General features: G+C 39.7%; 1 protein-coding gene across 4 annotated transcripts in view; it reads left to right on the top strand.

Annotated features, from left to right (window-relative positions):
* GAB1 (GRB2 associated binding protein 1) overlaps positions 1–19,934 on the top strand; it is a 185,757-nt gene that overhangs the window by 118,258 nt on the left and 47,565 nt on the right. For all 4 annotated transcript variants that reach the window (XM_036763021.1, XM_036763022.1, XM_036763024.1 and 1 more), the window contains exon 2: positions 2,790–3,084. In XM_036763021.1, the coding sequence (XP_036618916.1) occupies positions 2,790–3,084 (295 nt within the window). The remainder of the gene's footprint in view (positions 1–2,789; positions 3,085–19,934) is intronic.

Genomic DNA, 19,934 nt, shown 5'->3' with positions numbered 1-19,934 from the left:
CTCCCAGGATTGTTGTGAGGGTCAGATGATATAATAATTGTAAAGCCCTTAGCACGGGGCCCGGCACATAGTGACTGCTGTGTAAATGTTATCTGTCGTTAGCTAAGGGGCCATTGCTTAGATTTCTCCATCATCTGGGTCATGGGCCCCTAGTAGGCCAGTTCAATTCAGCAGATCATAGTTGAGTGTGTGCTGTGTGCTGAGCACTCCTGGTCCCTTAGGGAGATGCAATATGTCTGTCTTTTTGGAGTTTATAGGCACCAACAACGTATATGTGTGTGTGTGTGTGTATATGTATACATATACATATATATACACACACACACACACGCACACACACATGTATATATGTATATATGTATGTATATGTGTATACACACATGTGTATACACATATACATGGACACACGTGTGTGTATGTATGCTTGTGTATATATGTATACCTATATACTCTCATACCTATATGTACATATATGTATATATAAATACACATAGACACATAATTATAATTTATACTATGATCCATGATAAATACATTAGAGGGGTGCTGTATGAGACTGGGAAGGTCACTGTCAACTTGAAGAGAGTCTGGAAAGGTTTCATGGAAGAACTGCCTTAGTGAAGGTGGACTTTAAAGAATTTAGGAGGCAGTGATGGATGGAGGGAGGATTTTGCAGGCATAGAGAGAGCAGAAGCCCAGAGATGATATATATAAACCAGGTTGTATTTGGTGGGTGGAAAGCAATCCCGTTTGGATGGAATATTGAGGATGTGGCAGACTGTCACAGGACTAAGTCCAGAAAGGGCTTTGTGTGACAGAACAGTTTGAGCTTTACTGGCTGGGACCCTGTCTTTAGCCCTGGAAGGGACTTTGAAGGTTCTCTACAATGTATTCATCTACAAGATAAAGGAACTAAGGCTGAGGCAGATGAAGCGGATTTCCCCCAAGGTCACACAAGAGGCCACTGAAGAGTTTTGAGCTGAGAAGGGGATCCTTGATAAGCAGAGAGAGAGAGAGAGAGAGAGAGAGAGAGAGTGCGTGTGTATGTGTGTGTGTGTGTTTGTGTGTGTTTTCTAATCCTGCTACTTAACCTGTTTTCTGGAATACTTGCCAGTTCAAAAATTCTACTGTGTGGCAAAACTTTGTCTTTACCTTAGTTTACCAACTCTCAATGATTCAGGGGGTGATTATCTGGTTTATAAATTACTCAGCTACCTTTTTTTCCTCTTTCAGCCTTGCTGCTGCCTTTCTGTAGACCATCTCATAATTTATTAATTAATATTTCCACTGGAAGATTACAAAGAGTACAAGATAAAATTATAAATGTTTCTTTTCCCCTAATATGATTAACATTTGGAATAAGATTTGGTGAAGGTGGAGGTGGAAGCTAAAAGATATAATTTACCTTAGCAGACAGGGACTTTCTTTATGCCTCGGTTGCCTGCTACCATGTATTTCACTTCAGGTCAAAGAAATACTTTTTAGTTAGCACTGCAGCTGCCCTTGTTGCGACAGCTTCTGAACTTAGGTATGCCACCCAGCAGCACTTTTTGTGTTGGCAGAAAAAAAAATGGAAGTCAAATAGAAGCCCTCCCTTGATTGAGGAATGGCTTAATCAACTGTAGGATATGAATGCAATGAAATACTGTTTGCTGTAAGAAACAACCAATATGAGGAATTCAGAGAATCATGGGAAGATTTGTATGTACTGATACAGAGTGAAGTGAGCAGAACCAAGAGAGCAACATGCATAATAGCTTACAGAGAACACTGTGGATTTGGGAGCTCATTGAAGTAGACATTTCCTCCAGTGGTACAGATCTGTGCCAGTCCACCCTGTGTAAATCTTGTCCATGTTGTTGTTGAGACCCTTCAGTAGAGTCTGACTCTCCATGACCCCATTTAGGGTTTTCTTGGCAGAGATACTGGAGCAGTTTGCCATTTCCTTCTCCAGCTCACTTGACAGATGAAGAAACTAAGCAAACAGGTTTAAGTGACTTGCCCAGGGTCACACAGCTAATCTGAGGCCAGATTTGAACTCGGGAGGATGAGTCTTCCTGACTCCAAGCTGCATACTTAATCCACTGTGCCACCTAGCTTACCCAGATCTTGTCCATGGCTTCCCATAAATCTTCCCCTGGGAGACCACACAGTCTCCCTACAATGGAAAGTGGGGTTTATGCTAAGTCCTGAAGAAAACCAGGGAGGCTAAGAAGCAGAGGTGAGAGGGCAATATACATAGTGGCATCTGTCTAAACATGGGGCAGCTAGGTGGTACAGTGGATAGAGTGCTGACCTGGAGTCAGCAAGACTTCCCTTTTTGAGTTCAAATCTAGCCTCAGACACGTCTTAATTGTGTGACCTTGGGCAAGTCACTTAACCCTGTTTGCCTCAGTTTCCTCATCTTTCAAGTGAACTGGAGAAGGAAATGGCAAACCACTTCAGTATCTCTGCTCATAAAACCCCAGATAGGGTCACAAAGAGTCAGACGCAACTGAAAAAACTGAAACAACAATAAAAATTGGTCTAAAGCATATACTGACAAGTGAGATGAGCTCTGTGTGTTGACCATCCTACTACATGACCTATCAGCACATCATAACAATAGATCTCCAGTATAAAGACTGGGATTTATATTCTCAGGAAACTTTGCCTTTCATAATGGCAAGTATTTTATAGGAAAAGGGTCACTATTTTTGTTTTGCTGCGTGTCTTATTTTTACATGTCTTCTTTTTAAAATCATTCGTAGTTCCTGCATATTAAATGAATGTTTTGCTTTCTTCCACAGGCATGGAAGAGGAGGTGGTTTGTGCTCCGAAGCGGCCGTCTAACAGGAGATCCGGACGTGTTGGAATACTACAAAAATGATCACGCCAAAAAGCCCATCCGCATTATTGACTTAAATTTGTGTCAACAAGTGGATGCTGGATTGACATTTAACAAAAAGGAGTTTGAAAACAGCTACATTTTTGATATCAACACGATCGATCGCATCTTCTACTTGGTAGCAGACAGTGAGGAGGAAATGAATAAGTGGGTTCGTTGCATTTGTGACATCTGTGGGTTTAACCCTACAGAGGAAGGTAAGTGCCAAGTTTCGTGAATTGAACTAAAACTAAGATATTGGGGCATCTTTCCTTGCTGTGTTTTGTACAATTGTCACAAAGTGATTTCTTGGCTTAAATAGATGGTATACTTTTTGTTTCCCTTCCATAACTAATAAGAAAGGTACCTGCCTCTTTAATGAGGGAAATATTTTGGGCCTGGCCTGTGATTTAATCTATGTAGGGAAACCACACAGTTGTGCAAATACATAACTCATCTATATTGTCTTAGTAGAGGCTAGAAGGGTGAGCCTGTTCACTAAGCCAGGCTATCTCTCAGTGGGGCAGAGGCAGGGTCAAAATTAGCTCCTTATATGAGGCATCATGGTACTTTGGAAGGAACATTGGCTTCAGATGCTTACTACGTGGGTTACCTTGGGAATCTAATTGCATTAGATTGTGAACTCCTTGAGGGCAGGGGGCTTGCCTTACCACTTTTTGTATCCCTAGTACTTAACACAGCACTTGATATGGTAGGCACTTTTATTGCTGTTTGGTTGCTTCTGATTCATCATGACCCCATTTGGGGTTTTCTTGGTAAAGATAATGAAGTTGTTTGCCGTTGCTATCTCCAGCTCATATTACAGATGAGGAAACTGAGGCAAACAGGGATTAAGTGATTTGCCCAGGGCCACACAGCTAGCAAATTGCTAAGGCCAGATTTGAACTCATGAAGATATGGAAGTTTTGAGTAGGCATTTAGTAGATGTTTACTGACTGACTAAGTGAACTTGGACAAATCTTTTGAATTCCTTTCATCTCATTTTCCTCGTCTGTAAAATGTGAAGGTTGAACTAAATGCCCTCTGAGTTCTCTCCTAGCCCTATATCTGTGATTTGTGGTTATAGAGATAGATAAGTTTCTAGGCTTCAAAAGCTCAGAGGAATTCTTTTTTGATATAAGCAGCTAAAAAAAAATGCAGATCAGTAGAAAAGCTGTTGACCTGAAGATAGAAGAAAAAATATTCATTCAGTAGCATTTAATAGAACACAGCCTCCTCCCACCTCACTGTGCACATGTGAAAATCATACATGAATCCTTGAAAAATGTAATAACAGATAACTTGTTCAACCCTCTGATTACTAATATCAAGTGAAGCATAAAATAGGAAGATACATGCTACGTATCTTGGCTTTCTTCATTTTTAATTTGTTAATTGTGTGTGTATAACACTAACTGCTTTGGAAGGAATAGAAAAGAATTAACACAAAAAATGTTCAGATCTGCTTGATGGGACCAAATATAATCATGGGAAACAAATAAACTATTACAAAGCAGTCTAAGAAAGAGAGGTCACCTGGTATGGTAGATAGAGAGAGGCAGGAGGACTTGGGTTCAAATCTTTGCCTTCTGACACATACTAGCTTAGTCACCATGGGCAAGTCTCTCTCTCTCTCTCTCTCTCTCTCTCTCTCTCTCTCTCTCTCTCTCTCTCTCTCTCTCTCTCTCTCTCACTATTTGTTACTGGTCCATATCAGTAGGGGAATTTTCAATGTAGAGCATTCCCCACTCCAGTGAAATCACAGGTCTAAATACCCCATATTATACATTGATCCTGTGGGAATTCACTGTATTAATGGCATCGAATTGATTGGACCATAGTCAGGAAAGACTTCTAGGGAGAACTGAGTTTTGAGAAGGGTTTAGAAAGAAGTTGATCAATGGAGAGGACAGCATTCTAGGTAAAAAAGAGTAGCATTAGCAAAGGCTTCCAGGCAAAAGTGAGCAAAAAAGTAACTTGTAAGAAATTTGATGTGGCTAGAGTAGAGGTGTCATGTTGGGGAACGATAAAGGTGAGAAGATGAGTTGTTTAAGAAGCTGAAATAAGGAGTTGAGATTCGATCACTCTCTTATTGTTCTTAAGTAGATTGGTAAAGATTTGATGCAATTCAGCAAACATTTATTGAGAGCCTACTACTCTGTGAAAGGAGAATTTCTCAGCCTGAGTTCCCAGAGAGCCCAGGGAGAATCTCACCCACCAGCAGATCAGATATTCAACCAGTCTTGCAGCAGAAAAATAACCAATGAGTTATAGGTTCCCATATTGGGAAGCATTGTTTCTGGAACCTGTCAGGTTTGATGGTCACAAAGATTATTTCAAAAAGAGCAGAAATAGCTTCATGTTGCATACCTGGATTATTTGAGGTGGGTTAGGGTCTCATTAGCACATCACAGTCAAAATGGTTATTGTTAATCACACACAAGAGTAACATCCCCTTCCACAAAAACTAGACTCTGAGAGTATTAACATAGATGAGACCCACTCTCAATGAACTTATTAATTAGGAGAAAACGTGGCAACAAATAATTTTGGTATAGAAGGGAGAGAGAGGAGGGCAAAAGAGAGGAACAGACAAAGTACTTCTGGAAGTTTGTCTGCCAGCCTTATGTGGGTTGAACTGGAATAGAGGAGAGACTGGAAAGAGGGAAACCAGCCAGGAAACTCTTAAATAAACTCCAGGTGTGAAGGGATCAGGGCTTAGGCCAAGAGAATGACTTTGGGAGTAGCAAAGAAGGGGGCAAATCAGAGAAACCACAAAATAATAGGAACAACTTGTTTAGCATTTGAGTATAGGAAGGAAAGGAGAAGTCAGAATGGTTCCAGGATTACGGTCCTTGGAGCCCAGTATCAGAGATACCTCAACCCTCCAAGGGACTGTTACAACCACATAGAATCAGACTTTTAGAGCTAGAGGAGACTTCAGAATTCTAGTGCAACCTCTCTCCTTTCACAGCTGAGCTCAAATAACTTGCCCAAGGTCACCCAGGTAGCAAAACAGTATTCTAACCCCAGACTCCAAATTCAGAGCTGTTTCCATGCACCAGGGGGGCCTTCCCTTGTGAGGCATAATATTTATATTTTCGTAGTTATGGATCTCATTTATGTGGCACTATAGTGTTTTGGGGTTGATGCAATGAGTGCATTATCAAGACCAACCTACTGACCCAGAATCCCTGCCCTCTAGGTGTTCCTTTCCTATGGGGGAAGACTGAGTGCATTAGGGAGAGTTAGATAGGGGAGTGGGGGAGTGAAATGGTTGGGAAAGCATAGGGGGTGTGTGTGTGTGTTTGTGTATACATGTATGTATAAATAGTATTGTTCACTATTAAAAAAAAGCATTAGACTTGGTAGAACAAAATACCTTTAAGGTCTGGCTGTCCTCTGACAAAGCTGTCTCCTTTGCATATATCAGAATCACATCGAATCCTTGGAATATAAATTAACAGGCAGCTTTTTCAACCCCCTGATTATTATCAGGTGAGGCACAAAATAGGAAGATATATGACATGTTTCTTGGCTCTGTTCATTTTGAATTTGTCAATTTTGGGACCAAGGATGAGTTGGTTTATTTTTTGCTCTAAAAAAGTGGGGGGGGGAGAATATTGCAAAGGAAATTAATAATAATAAAAAACAAGGTTATAAAAGGAATCTTTTTTTTTTTACTTAATAAGATGAGAAATTGTTTTTGAGCACTTTAAGAGCTATTGATTATGTTGCCATCGATAGGCCCTTTTCAAATCTGCTACTCCATGTCCAGCTAGATCTGGCCTCAGACTTGGGTTCATGTTCTGACTATGAAGAATACTGGGTGTATGACTCTAGGCATGTCATTTAAACTCTGTTCTCTGGACAGCTCTTTCTGATAACGCATTGCAGAGAAGGTACTAACCCTCTTAATTACCAGAGAGTTTTCTCATCCTGGGAGTTTCCTACATCTCCCCTATCTTATCTCTTCATTAAAAAGCAATCCTGAAGGAACACAATTTACCAGTCCTTGGCTAGCCCAGCATGCATACTGCCCTTGAAAAGAGTAAAATTCCCTTTCTTTCGATGTTTTTTAATTTGTGTTTTTTAGTAAGTTATGACTTTTGCGAATTAGTCTACAATGATAACATTTTATTATATTCATAGACCTGGATTTTCTGGAATGTAACAGCTAAATATGAAATATCCTTCACCATTTGATGGTTTTTAACTAAAAGATATATAGTTATAGTATGCTTTTATGGGATTTGGATACATAGTAGCCAAATGACAATTCTGGTTTTAAAACCATCTGCAGTCTGTATTTCCTCACTGACTGCAAGATGTTTTGTTTTGTTTTTTAACCCAGGGAGTGCTTAGCCTCTTTTTTTGTGTCATGGACTTCCCCACCCCTCATCCCCACCCCAGGACAACCTTGTGAGGTCTTCTACTGAATAGTATACTTCTCAGAATAATGTTTTTAAATGCATAAAATAAAATACATAGGATTACAAAGAGAACCAATTATACATAAATAGTGTGATAAAACATTTTTAAAAAGCAAGTTCACAGATTAAAACCCCCTGGATTAAGTGATGTTACATTCTATATGGTAGAGTCATTTATGTGCTTTATAATCTCATTCAGACTGTTTAAGCATGCCTACATCAACATTTTTTTCTCCTTTCCATGGTGGGCCATCTGCTTGTCATCTGGTTGCTTCAGAAGAGCTGAAGTCAATGCTAAGTACTTTTTTGTCTATGTGGGGCTGTACCCGCAGCCCCAAGAGAGTGCTCTCTCTTTTGGGGGAGTGCTGAAAATGTCCCCAACCATTAGCTTAGAAAATCTCCTAAGATGATTTAAGTTCCTGTAGTCTGATGCTAGAGAGTTTGTGTGAGAATTTGTAGGGGGAGAGGAGAGGGACGGACAAAGCATGGATTGAGCTGTGATCCCAAGGTCTAAGAAAATAACTAATCGTATTCCCTTTGAGAATAACTAATTTTGTCTTTAAAACAAAAGGAAAGGGGCTGGGAGATGGTGGTGAATTTGACCTGTATCTTGGTTCCAGACTTAGAATATCATGACCCTGCTATTTTCCCATATTACTGAATGCCTGGAAAGTTGGCTGGTGTTCTCTGTTTGTCAATTACAGTCACTTGAGATTATGTAAAGTTTCTAAGAAATCTTATATTTAGTAGCATTGAAAGTAAAGGGGACGTGAGCACACACACACACAGCGTGTGTGTGTGTGTGTGTGTTTTCTGGGAAGACTACAGATGGATTGTTTCTGAATCATTAAGGTCACAAGTTGCCAAATTGATTCACTATTGTGTGAGCAGAATTCTTTGAGCAAGGGAAGCCTAGACCAAGGGTATCTTAGAACTATCCAATACTTATGTGACCCAGGGCCCTGTTGATATCCTGGTGCTAGCCGCTCTAGAGAGAATCATAGGGTTAGTGATTTTTGTTGTTCTTCAGTCATTTCAGTCGTGTTCTACTCTTCATGACCCCATTTGGGGTTTTCTTATCAAAGATAGTGGAATGGTTCGCCATTGCCTTCTCCAGCTTATTTTACAGATGACAAAACTGAGATGAACAGGGCTAAGTGACTTGCCTAGGGTCTCACAGCTAGTAAGTATCTGAGGCCAGATTTGAACTCATGAAGATGAATCTTCCCGACTCCAGGCCTGTCACTCTATCCACTGAGCCACCTAGCTTGCTGCAAAGGCTTTAGAGTTTACAGATTGTTTTTCTCATAATAATTCTTTGAGATAATAATCATAATAGCTTATAATAATGGCTCATTTACATAGCACTTTAAAGTTTTGCGAAATGCTTTATATATGTTATTTCACGTGACCTTCACAAACACCCTGTGAGGTAGGTGTTATTATTATCCCATTTTACAGATTGAGGTCCTGAAGTTGAGAGGTTAAATAACTTGTCCATAGTCATCTAGTTAGTGAGTGTCTGAAGCAGGGTTTGAACTCAGATCTTCCTGACTTTCGAGTCCAGAGCTCTGTTGACTCTACTACCTACCTGCTTGTAGGTCATGTATTATCTGCTTTGAACCTGAGTCTTTTTATTCCTAAGGTTTCTCTGGAGAACAGCCCCAGGAAAATTGGTCCCAGTAGACAACCTCAAGAGAGTCCCACCTCTAGTGTGAGGAATGCCTCTTCGGTCTGATGATAACACTTTCCCTTGTACCTTTTGCCGTAGGACTGTGCTATGGCAAAAGCCGAGGGTGGAGCTGTCTCATTCAGGACTGGAAGCAGAATCTTGGCTACCAATTCCATTCTCAAGACTCAAAGCTCCCTAATCATCTGAGGCTGAGGTTCTAAGCCATTGGGGATAAGGGGGTGGGAGAGTTAGTAGTAGGACCCACAAATTTATATGACATTGACATCGTCAGAGTCACTAAATTAATTCCAGGTGAACTTCCTCATACAGTGAATGAGCTCTGGCAAAATTCTTGTGTAAATTCAATATTACACAGGTAAATCCTATCCAAGATGTTCTTTTAATAAAATAACAGTTTTCATTCATAGGTGCTTCATGGTTACAAAATATACAGTCAAGACCTAAAGGTGAGCTTGGAGAAGTCTTAGCGAGTTTCATTTTACAGCTGAGAAGACTGAGGGTCGAGAACGTTATTAACACATAGGTAGTGAGTAACAGAAAGAGGATTTGAAGCCAGGGTCTCTGTCTTCAAATCAGGGTTCTCTCTACTGTACCACACTGTTTATTTTATCTTCCTAGAAACCCCATGAAATAGGCAGTATTACTATTATTATGCTGATTTATTAATGGAGTATTCAGGTGCCTACTCTCTGTGTTTCTTGGTCACGCTTCTTCTTTTTCTTCTTCTCTCTCTCTCTGTTTCTCTCTTTGTGTGTCTCCCTCTCTGTCTTTGCTCTCTCTTCTCTCTTTTTTTCCTCTCCCTCATCTCTCTCCCTTCCTGTCTTGTCTCTGTCTCTCCTTTTTTTCTCTGTCCTTCTCTGTCTCTTTTCCCCCCTTCCTCTCTCTGTCCCTCTATCTCTCCCCCCTTCTCTTTCTCTCTCCCCTTCTCTTTCTCTCCCTCCTTCTCTCTCCACACCTACAGTAAGTGTCAGTAGTAGGACCTGACTCAGGTCTCCTGGCTCCAGGGCCACCACTCTAACCACAAAGCCGTGCTGCCTCTTTCCTCAGTTTGCTCAGCATTTATTTGCACACATTATCTGTGCAGCATGCACATGTTGTGCTTCTTCCCTTCGGTAGGTTCATCTCCTTAAGGATGAGGATTGTTTTGTTCTCGTTTTTCTTTCTGCAGAACCACCTAGATTATCTTGTTCATAGTAGGTGCTTGTTTAATAAATTCTTGATTGATTGATTATGCAGCTTCCCATCCTTCAGTGTAAACAGATTTAGGGCTAGATCTCATTTCTTTCTAGTGGCAGCTCCAGGACAGCTGGCCCAGCAAGGATCTCTCAGAGTCTTGGTGCCAAACTCCTCACTCCCTCTCGGATATTGTAGTATTGGTCTCTCTGTTCATCCTTCTGTTAAATATATTTCTGTCAAACAATCACTTCAGGGTTTCCTGCTCTTGAAACTCTGTGGAGTGTTTTTCACTTCTCGACAAAAGCATTTACTAGCAAGAGGAAAAAGAGAAATTTTCCACTTGAAAGCTTTAATTAGATTGCATTAAAGCAGGGGTCCCTGGAATGGGATGGAAGCAGTTGAAGAACCTTTGGGTTTCTCTGGATTTGCTCCTTTGCAAATGCATCTGTAAATGCTTTGTGTTTAGACTCCGTTTACTGCTTTTTTGTTCACCAGTTTTAAATAGTACTCTTCTTTTTTTTTTCTTTTAAAGTTGGTCTTCACAGTTAAGAAATGACTGCTTCAGGTCTCTTCCCTGTCCGATCCATCCTTTACACAGATAACAAAATGGTTCCTGGAGCATAGGTCTGACCAGGACACTCTCCTGCTTTCCAGCTCCAGAGAGTCCCTTGTACTTTTAGAAACAAACTCACACTCCCCTTGTTGCATTTAAAGCCCTTCGCAACCTCATTATACATTACTCTCCTGTAAATACTCTTTGTTCAGCCAAACTGGCCTTCTTGGTGCAAATGTCTGATTGAGCTGCTCGCACACACTCACTCTCACCCTCAGTTTTCCCAAAACAGAAGCTACATTACTCAGTTTAGGTGACTCACACTGAAGAGCACACTGAACCTGGATTTATTAGGAACATATGAATTCATATGCAGCGTCAGGTACTTAACAGCTTGCTGGCTGTGTAGCCCTGGGCAAATCACTCCCACCTCTGTCAGCTTCAGTTTCCTTATCTGCAAAATGGAGATGCCTTCCAGGGTTCCAGAATAATATTTGGGATAATTTTTGTAAAGCTCTTCACAAACCTTAAAGTGCTATATAAATGCTAGCTATAATCATTACTATTAAAAACAGGTTGGGTGTGTTAGTGATAAAGATGTAGGACACCTGTTTTTTAATTTAATTTAATTTTTTGAGGCAAGGACATTTATGGGGGATGGGGAGAAATGGAGAATTCATAGATTCTCCAGCCACTTGAGCGAAGGATCCATAGAGTCCTGAGGGTGGCTGGGGATGTCAGGCATGTTTCCATCATCTTGAACAGGAACAGGGTTAGCTGTAAAGTAGTTTAGTTGATCGTGTCTGAATACTTGGTATAAGAGTTTACGGGAAGTAGTGGCAGACTGCTGTCCAGATTGGCCACTTTCATCATCACTGCAGGGAAAGCCAGGATTTTTATGCTTTTTTTTTAAACTATACCAACTTAGTATCATTTATTTTAGACAGTTCTCACACACACTCCAGCCCAGGCAGACTTAAAGGGCATACCAAGTATAATTGGTTTCAAGCTAATAAAACTGAATAAATAGTAAGATGATGGAGAGGAGGGAGATATTCCTATTGTCTGTGTGACTCTTCACTTAGTAATCTATTCCATCAGAAGAAAAACTCATGAGATTTTCTCTATTAGTCATTATCCACTTCTTAAGTAAATTTCAATTACAATTTTGCCCCAGCAGCCTACAGTGCCTTTAATGGGTGTCGATTACATTCCCTTTGCCTTCCGATAGGAGAGTGAGAACAGTTTTTCAGCACACCCAAGCACATCCAAGCTGAGCATTTAGTTCTCAGAAATTCGATGCCAGCATTGATCCAAAGCAGCAGTGAGCTGGCCAGGCTTAGACCAACCCTGAGCACCACTTCCAGAATGTGCGCGGGCCAGCCCGATCTCATGACCCTGGAGGCTGAAGCAGGATTTTTCCCTTCAAGCCTGTTGTTTAACTTTGAACAGAGGTTTTGTCCCATCTAGGGCTGTTCTTCTACTCAGATATGTGAAATAAAGCAATGCAGATTTACACACGTCAGCTCTGAAACCAAAAAATGGGCCAAGGGTGCATTCTGTGAGCCGAAGCATGGGAAGCTTCTTAAAACTTTACTCCACTCTGTACGTATAAGGTGCTACTGTTTTATGAACAAGCAGTCGAGTGCAAAAATTCAGAGAGGATTTAGTTGGAAGGTAATCAATCCCTTTATCCTGTTTTTTAGTATTACATTATTTTGAAATAACTCTTTTGGGACATCGTTAATTTTGGAAGTTGGTGATTTCTTTTCATAGCTATCCTTTCCCATTTAAAGTAAACATCATGGAAAATGGTTTTGTTTTGTTCCCTTTGATAGTCTACATTGTGAACAGATCATAAAAAATAGGAGATAGTATAGTGGGGATACCATCCCACTTGAAGTTCAAAGACTAGGGCTCGAAGCTCCTACAGGAGGCCTCTTGTGATACTCCAGTTTTTAGTGTCCTCCCTCAGAATATACTTTTTACATATTTATATTTAATTTTCTATGTAAGCTTTTTAAAGGCTCAATTGGCATTTGGTTTTTTTTTCTTGGCCTTATTTCCTAACACAGCCCCCAGCCCCCAGTAGGTGCAATTCAGTGCATGTCAAATGAATTCTGCCTCTTATTCTTATGCCTCTGTTGCCTTGTCTCTAAAATTAAATTATTGAACCTTGGCCTCAGAGAAGAAATGAAGAAACATGGCAACCTCCTCCTCCTCCCTCCCTCTTCCTTCCCCTCCTCCTCCTCCTCCTCCTTCTCGTGGCTGTAGGTGCGGAATGTTGCATACACTCTCAGGTTTCTGGGTGAGCTGTTTTCCTTTGTCACAAGGAAAAGCACTGTTTAAGGAGGAGAATATCTGTTAGATGCACCTTCATGGAAGATGTAGGAAGATACCAGTTCAGATGTGACTCAGATGCTCGCTGTGAGACCCTGGGCAAATCATTTAACTTGTCTATTTCTTCATCTGTAAAATGGGAGTAACAGCATCTATTTTCCCAGGGTTGTTGTAAATATAAAAGGAGGTAGTATTTGTAAAGCACTTTTGCAGACCTTAAGGTTCTTTAGGAATGGTAGTTATTTTTATTATCACCTGGAAATAACTTATGAATGAACAAAAGGCATCAATAATACTGAAAGATAAGATGAAAGAATTTTCTTCCATTTTTTTGCACCCCAGCTCTTGTTCACAAAATAGCAACATCTCATGCAGACAGAGGGGGCAAAAATGATGTTTACTATTTGTTGGCAGGGGAATTAGAAGGTGAGAAGAGTTTCCCATTGTGTGAATAAATGAAGCCATAGCAGATAGGGATTGTTCTGCTGTGTGATGTTTTCTTCCTTTCTCTCTGCACATCTGCCCCTACTGAATTAATTTGCTGTATGGCTCTTACATTTAGATAGGGGTGGGGTGGGGGAAGGGGCAAAATATTTCTATGTAAAGAATAAGTTGGAACAGAACTTTTTTTTAAATGACTGATAATGTTTGATGCTCATTATTTACATTTCTCTATGAGATATTTGCATTTTAATAAAGGAACATGCTTAAGTTCAAGTAATATCTCTACTATATATAAAACATTGCATAGTATGTAATACTATTTGTCACAGCATCCTTTTTTATGTATTGGTTAGTTTTGTTGGACTTTTTTCTCATTTTTCTTTTTTTTAATAGTATTTTATTTTTTTCTAATTACATGTAAAGATAGTTTTCAGCATTCATCTTTGTAAGATTTTGAGCTCCATTTTTTCCTCCCTCACTTCCTTCCCTCCTCTCTCCCCAAGACATCAAGCAATCTGATACAGGTTATACATGTATAATCATATTAAATATATTTCCACATTAGTCATATTGTAAAAGAAGAATCAAAACAAAAGGGAAAAATCGTGAGAAAGGGAAAAAGAAGAGAAAACAGTATGCTTTGATCTTCATTCAGATTCCATTGTTCTTTCTCTGGATGTGGTCAGCATTTACCATCATGAGTCCCTTGGATCATTGCATTGCTGAGAAGAGCTGTCTGTCACAGTTGATCATCTCACAGTGTTGCTGTTACTGTGTACAGTGTTCTCCTGGTTCTGCTCACTTCACTCAGCATCAGTTCGTGTTAAGTCTTTACAGATTTTTCTGAAATCTGCCTGCTCATCATTTCTTATAGAGCAGTAGTATTCCATTACATTTAAATACTCCAGCTTATTCAGCCATTCCCCAATTGATTGGCATCCCCTAGTTTCTAATTCTTTGCTGCCACAAAAAGAGCTGTTATAAATATTTTTGTGCATGTAGGTCCTTTTCCCTTTTTTATGATCTCTTTGGTTTATAGACCTAATAGTGGTATTGCTTGATCAAAGAGTATGCACAGTTTTATAGCCCTGTGAGCATAGTTCCGGGTTGCTCTCCAGAATAGTGAGACCAGTTCACAACTCCACCAGCAATTCGTTAGTAGAACAAAACTTTTATGCATTACAATGAATCTGATTCTAAAAGGAGAATTGATAGTATTTTAAATTGGAGGTTATTTTTAAAAGAGGCAGCATGGAATAGCCAAATGAGCCTTGGCTCTGGAGTCAGAGGACCCAAGTTCAAATGTCAACTCTTTTTACTATCTGTATGACCTTGGGTAAGTCACTTAAATTCCCTGGACCTCAGTTGCCTCATCTATAAAATGAAAGAGATTGAACCAGATGCCCTCTGAGGTCCTAGGAATTTAAGCTGATATACTCTAGTGCTTAAGGAATGTGTTCCATCACATCCAGCATGTTACTCACCGATCCCTAGGATGCATTCACCTTTCCATTATCCCCATTCTCTTTTTGCTTTGGTTTCCAGTGACATGAATATTTTTTTATTCTTAAGCCTTCCTTGGAGAGCTAGGTAAATACTTGCCTTAGATCAGATTTGTGCTGAGTCACCTGTTAATTCTGGTGCATTAAATCCCCTTAAATAAACTTATGTGTATCAAGTAAGTACATGGATATAGAGTGCTTTATGATTATACAATGGTATAAGAATGTCAGGTACTGGCATCAATGCTGCTCATTAGCATTAAGCCAGAACCCACAAGTTAACATGGGAAATGCCCTTCTCCCCTTGCTACATAAGAGCTCTCTCCTTACCTTCTTTCCTTTCACTCTTTGCCAGCTACTAACTGGGACCATCCCAGTCTTTCCTTTACCATGTCTTCCATTCTCACCCTACCTGGGTGCAGAAGGCACAGTTTATAGTGGCAGACCTTGAAGAGAATAGAACAGAAGACCCTCTTAGCCACTAACTGAGTAACTCCAGTGCTTTCCTCATTAACAGGGTTCCAAGGTCTGCCAGCCCCACCTCCTCACATTACTACCCTTCTTTATCTTTCTCCTTCTCCCAGTACCTATGCCTCAAGCCATGGGGGCATGAGTTTAGAGGCAGAATTGCTGGGAAGTGAGATATTACACAGTCATAGAATCATTCATTCAATATAGAAGGGGGCTTAGAAATCTTCTCACCCAGACCCCTCATCTTACTGAAGAGGAAGCAGATCATATGCCTTGTCAAAGGTATAATGTAGCTTATCAACAGAGTCTTGTTTTTCAATCAGCCTGGAAGATTTAGAAGCACTAATTGGCCAAGTTACTTGTGGCTAAACCCATAGATAATCTTTTCTGAACTCATGATTCATCTTTTGAACAACCTGGCCTTAGCTGACATTCAAGATCTATTTTAATAGCCTCACATACATGTTGCTGTTATCTGAAGAGAAGACTGAGATTGGCAGGTTCTCAAAATTGGCTTGGGAAGAGATCTTGGTATTAATAATTATCCTGAGAATGAATGACCTTGGAAGAAGCTACTATTATCTTCAAGTGGGGGACAGAGGGTTTGGGCAAGAGCAAAGCCCATTCAGTTTCTTGTAAAAGTTACAAAGAAATAAAAACCCTGTTGATTTTTTTAGCAGGCAAATTAAGATATTAGTAGCTGTATGTCAAAGAAAACTATTGACATGCAAGCAAAAAGGATTACAATAAAACATGATTAATACAAATATTTCTTCTACTTAGGGAAGGACTCTCCCAAAGTGGCATCTGCTTTACAAGCTTCAGTTTACAGTAATGACCAAATGTAGGGACATGGTCCATCACTTTTAACCTCACTTCCGCAGTTAAAAATTCTTACTGTAATAGCATCTCAAATCATGGGGTGAGTTTGTGGACGTCAGAATAAATCGCTGGCTAATGAAAAAGACAAGCTCGGACAAAAGTGCAAAATGTAAAGCACAATCTAATAAGTAGGAACCAATACCCAAAGATGAAGAAATTGGCCGAGAGAGATAAAATGATTTATCCAAGGTCACATAGGTAATAAGTGACAGGGTAGGCATATTTGGTTCAGCAAAACTGGTTAGAAATGTATTGGTGGGAACCATCGCTATTTTTTTAGATATGCCAATGCAAGAGAAAGTGAATTACAAGCTTCATCTCCTGAAAATAATTATTGACCTTTCAGGGGAATGATTTATTCTTCTATTTATACCCAAGATTGTTTGTATATTTTTCCCCATGCATGTATCTTTTAGCTGAGATTATGTTTCTTGTTTGACTAACAAATAGTCCACACCAAGTTCAGTGTGAGTCAACAGTATAATATGGCAGCCACGGCAACTAATATGATCTTAAATTAATTTATGTGAGCATGAGTTGAAAGGACTAGAGATATTTGGCCTGGAGAAGAAAAGACCTAGGAGAGACATGATAATTGTCTTCAAGAACTTGAGTCCCTTCCAAAAGAGCTATCCAGAAGTACAATGTGCTGCTTCTGGGGGTAGTGGGTTACCTGTCATCGAAGGTATCCAAACAAAGGTTAGCTGAGAACTTGTTGGGCATATTGTAAAGGAGATTCTTTTTTAAGCAAAGGTGGTTCTAGATGGCCCTTTCAACTCTGAAATTCTGTGATGTCTTGAGAGAAATGAGCATTCTGAACAAATGAACATTCTGAACAAATGATTTTACCTGGGATGATGGGAGGGCTTCGGTGAAATCTTTTCAGGCAAGTCTAGGTGCTGTGAATTTGTTTTGGTTTTTGATAGCTATGCTTTTTAGTGTGATGATGGTTTGTTTTTTTTTTCATCTAAGGAAGGATTACTACAGACTGAGCCTATACAGTATGTTAAACCCCATACTGATTTTTCTGCCGTCTGAGTGTCTCCTTTTCAGCTGTATATCTTGGTATAAATGTGACCTAGAATAACCAGAATCTCATCACTTAAAAAGAATTAAACCCTTCAGTGTCCTGAGTTAAACCATTAGACAGTAGATCCAGAAGAGACTTGAATTTTATGGCTGAAAGGTATAATGATTTTTCCCAGATTGTGATGGGGAGTGAAGCGTCTCTGGAACTGGGTTCCCCATGCAGTGTTCTCTGGACCCTAGAATATTGACTTTGCTTAGCTAGAGAGGTTTAATGGTTTTCCTGTCAAGGAGATATACAATACACATATATGCACATCATATGATTTAGAGATCAAACACACACACACACACACACATATATATATGCATACATATGTGTGCATATGTATGCATTATTTTTGTGGATCTGTAATTGTGTGTGATATATAATATATACACACATATATGAAATTATTTAGAGATCAAACTATACATATGCATACATGTGTATGAGTGTGTGTGTATATATATACATACATATATATATACATATATACATATATATGTGGGTACTATTTTTATGAATCTGTGATTATGTTATATGTGTCCATAAAGTCCATGTGCAATTTAAAGTTACAACTAATTGCAAATTGCACATGGGCTTTATGGATACCCTCTATATACACACATACATATACATATAAAATAGTTTAGATGTCAAACTATATATATATACACACATGCATACATATGTGTGAGTATGTATATATATATATATGTGGGTGTTACATATACAATTGTATATATAATATACAATTGTATATTATATATAACATCCATACATATACATATAAAATAATTTAGAGACCAAACTATACATACACACATACATACACACACATACATATGTGTGTGTTTGTGTGGGTGTTATGGATCTATGATTGTATATTACATACAACATTGATACATATAAAATAATTTAGAGGCCAGACCATACATACATACATACATACATGTGTGTATGTGCATGTATATATGTGGGTATTTGTGGGTCTGTGATTCTGTTATATATAATATACATACATATATACATGTATGTGCATGTATGTATGTATAGTTTGGTCTCTTAATTTATTACAGACAGCATGGTATACTGAAAGAGCATTCGTCTAGGAGTCATGATCTGGCTTAGGTCCTGGCTCTGACACTAACTGTGTGTTCTGAGCAGATTACATCCATTTTCTCATAAGTAAAATGAGAGGAAGCGGTGGCCTAGTGGAACGAGTGTGTTGCCTTCGCCTATTAGATCATAAGCTCCTTGAGGGCAGAGCCTGTCTTTCTCTTTCTTCTTTGTGTCCTCAGCATTTAGTACAGTGTCAGAAGCTTAATAAATGGTTGTTCAATTGAATTGAGAAGAGGAACAGCGTTGGGCTTAGACTAGGTCCTTCCGACATATATGAGCTGCATGACCCTGGGAGGGGGGAGGGGTCTCAGTGCCCTGGGAAGCTTTCAGAGTCTCTGAGTTACAGATGAGCTTTCAGTCCGCATCATTGGAGGGGAGTTTCAGAGTTCTGTACACCAGTAAAATTACAGATCCTGACAAAAGAAGGAAGGGAACTTAAAAGGGGGAGATGAGGGAGGGGCAGCAGCAGCTATGTGGTGCAATGGATAGAGCACTGGCCCTGGAGTCAGGAGGACCTGAGTTCAAATCCAGCCTCAGATACTTGACACTTACTAGCTGTATGACCCTGGACAAGTCACTTAACCCTGATTGCCTTGCCCCCCACCCCACCCACCAAAAAAAAAAACCAAGAAGAGGGAAGGGGTGTGAAATTAATACTAGTTATCCTTCCTCATTAGGTTGTTGTGAGGAAAGGTCTCTGTAAATCCTAAAACCTTGTGTATGTGAGTTGTTAGAGGTAGCACAGTGGTTACAACACCAGGTCTGAAATCAGGAAGACCAGAGTTCAAATATCACTTCAACACTTACTGGCCGTGTGACTGATCAAGTCACTTGACCTCTGCTTGCCTCAGTTTTCTCAACTGTAAAATGGGGATGATAACAGCGCCTACCTTGCAGGGTTGCTGTGAGGATCAAATGAGACAATATTTATTAAGCGCTTAGCTCAGTGCCTGGCACGTAGGGAGGGCTGTCTATACAAACGCTCATTCTCTTTCCCTCCTTTCTCTCACCTTGTTGTCTTCCATATGGAAGCTAGGGAGGAAGATTATGATAGGGAAAAGAATGGATTAATCTGTTTGAGGAGCTTGAAAGGATGGATGATTCTGAAAAAATACAGACTTGATATTTCTTCTGCCTGAATTAATCCCAGCAAAAACAACAGCAGCAACAAAAAGCCTCCTATTGGAGTTCTCTTTGGTTGAGGACTTTAGTGGCATCAGGAGGAGAATTCTCTTAATGGTCCATTTGCTCGGAGAATGAACAGTCCATGTGCCAAGTACTAAAGGCTCTCATCTCCAGACATCAGCTGGGTGAATCTTTAATTGAAAAATTCTTGTGGCTTTGCTGTAGCTTTTTAGATTGGTTCGTGTTATTGTAAAGGAG

Source organism: Trichosurus vulpecula, chromosome 6 (genome assembly GCF_011100635.1).
Source record: "Trichosurus vulpecula isolate mTriVul1 chromosome 6, mTriVul1.pri, whole genome shotgun sequence".
Classification (NCBI taxonomy): Eukaryota; Metazoa; Chordata; class Mammalia; order Diprotodontia; family Phalangeridae; genus Trichosurus; species Trichosurus vulpecula.
This window is presented reverse-complemented; position numbering and strand designations above follow the sequence as displayed.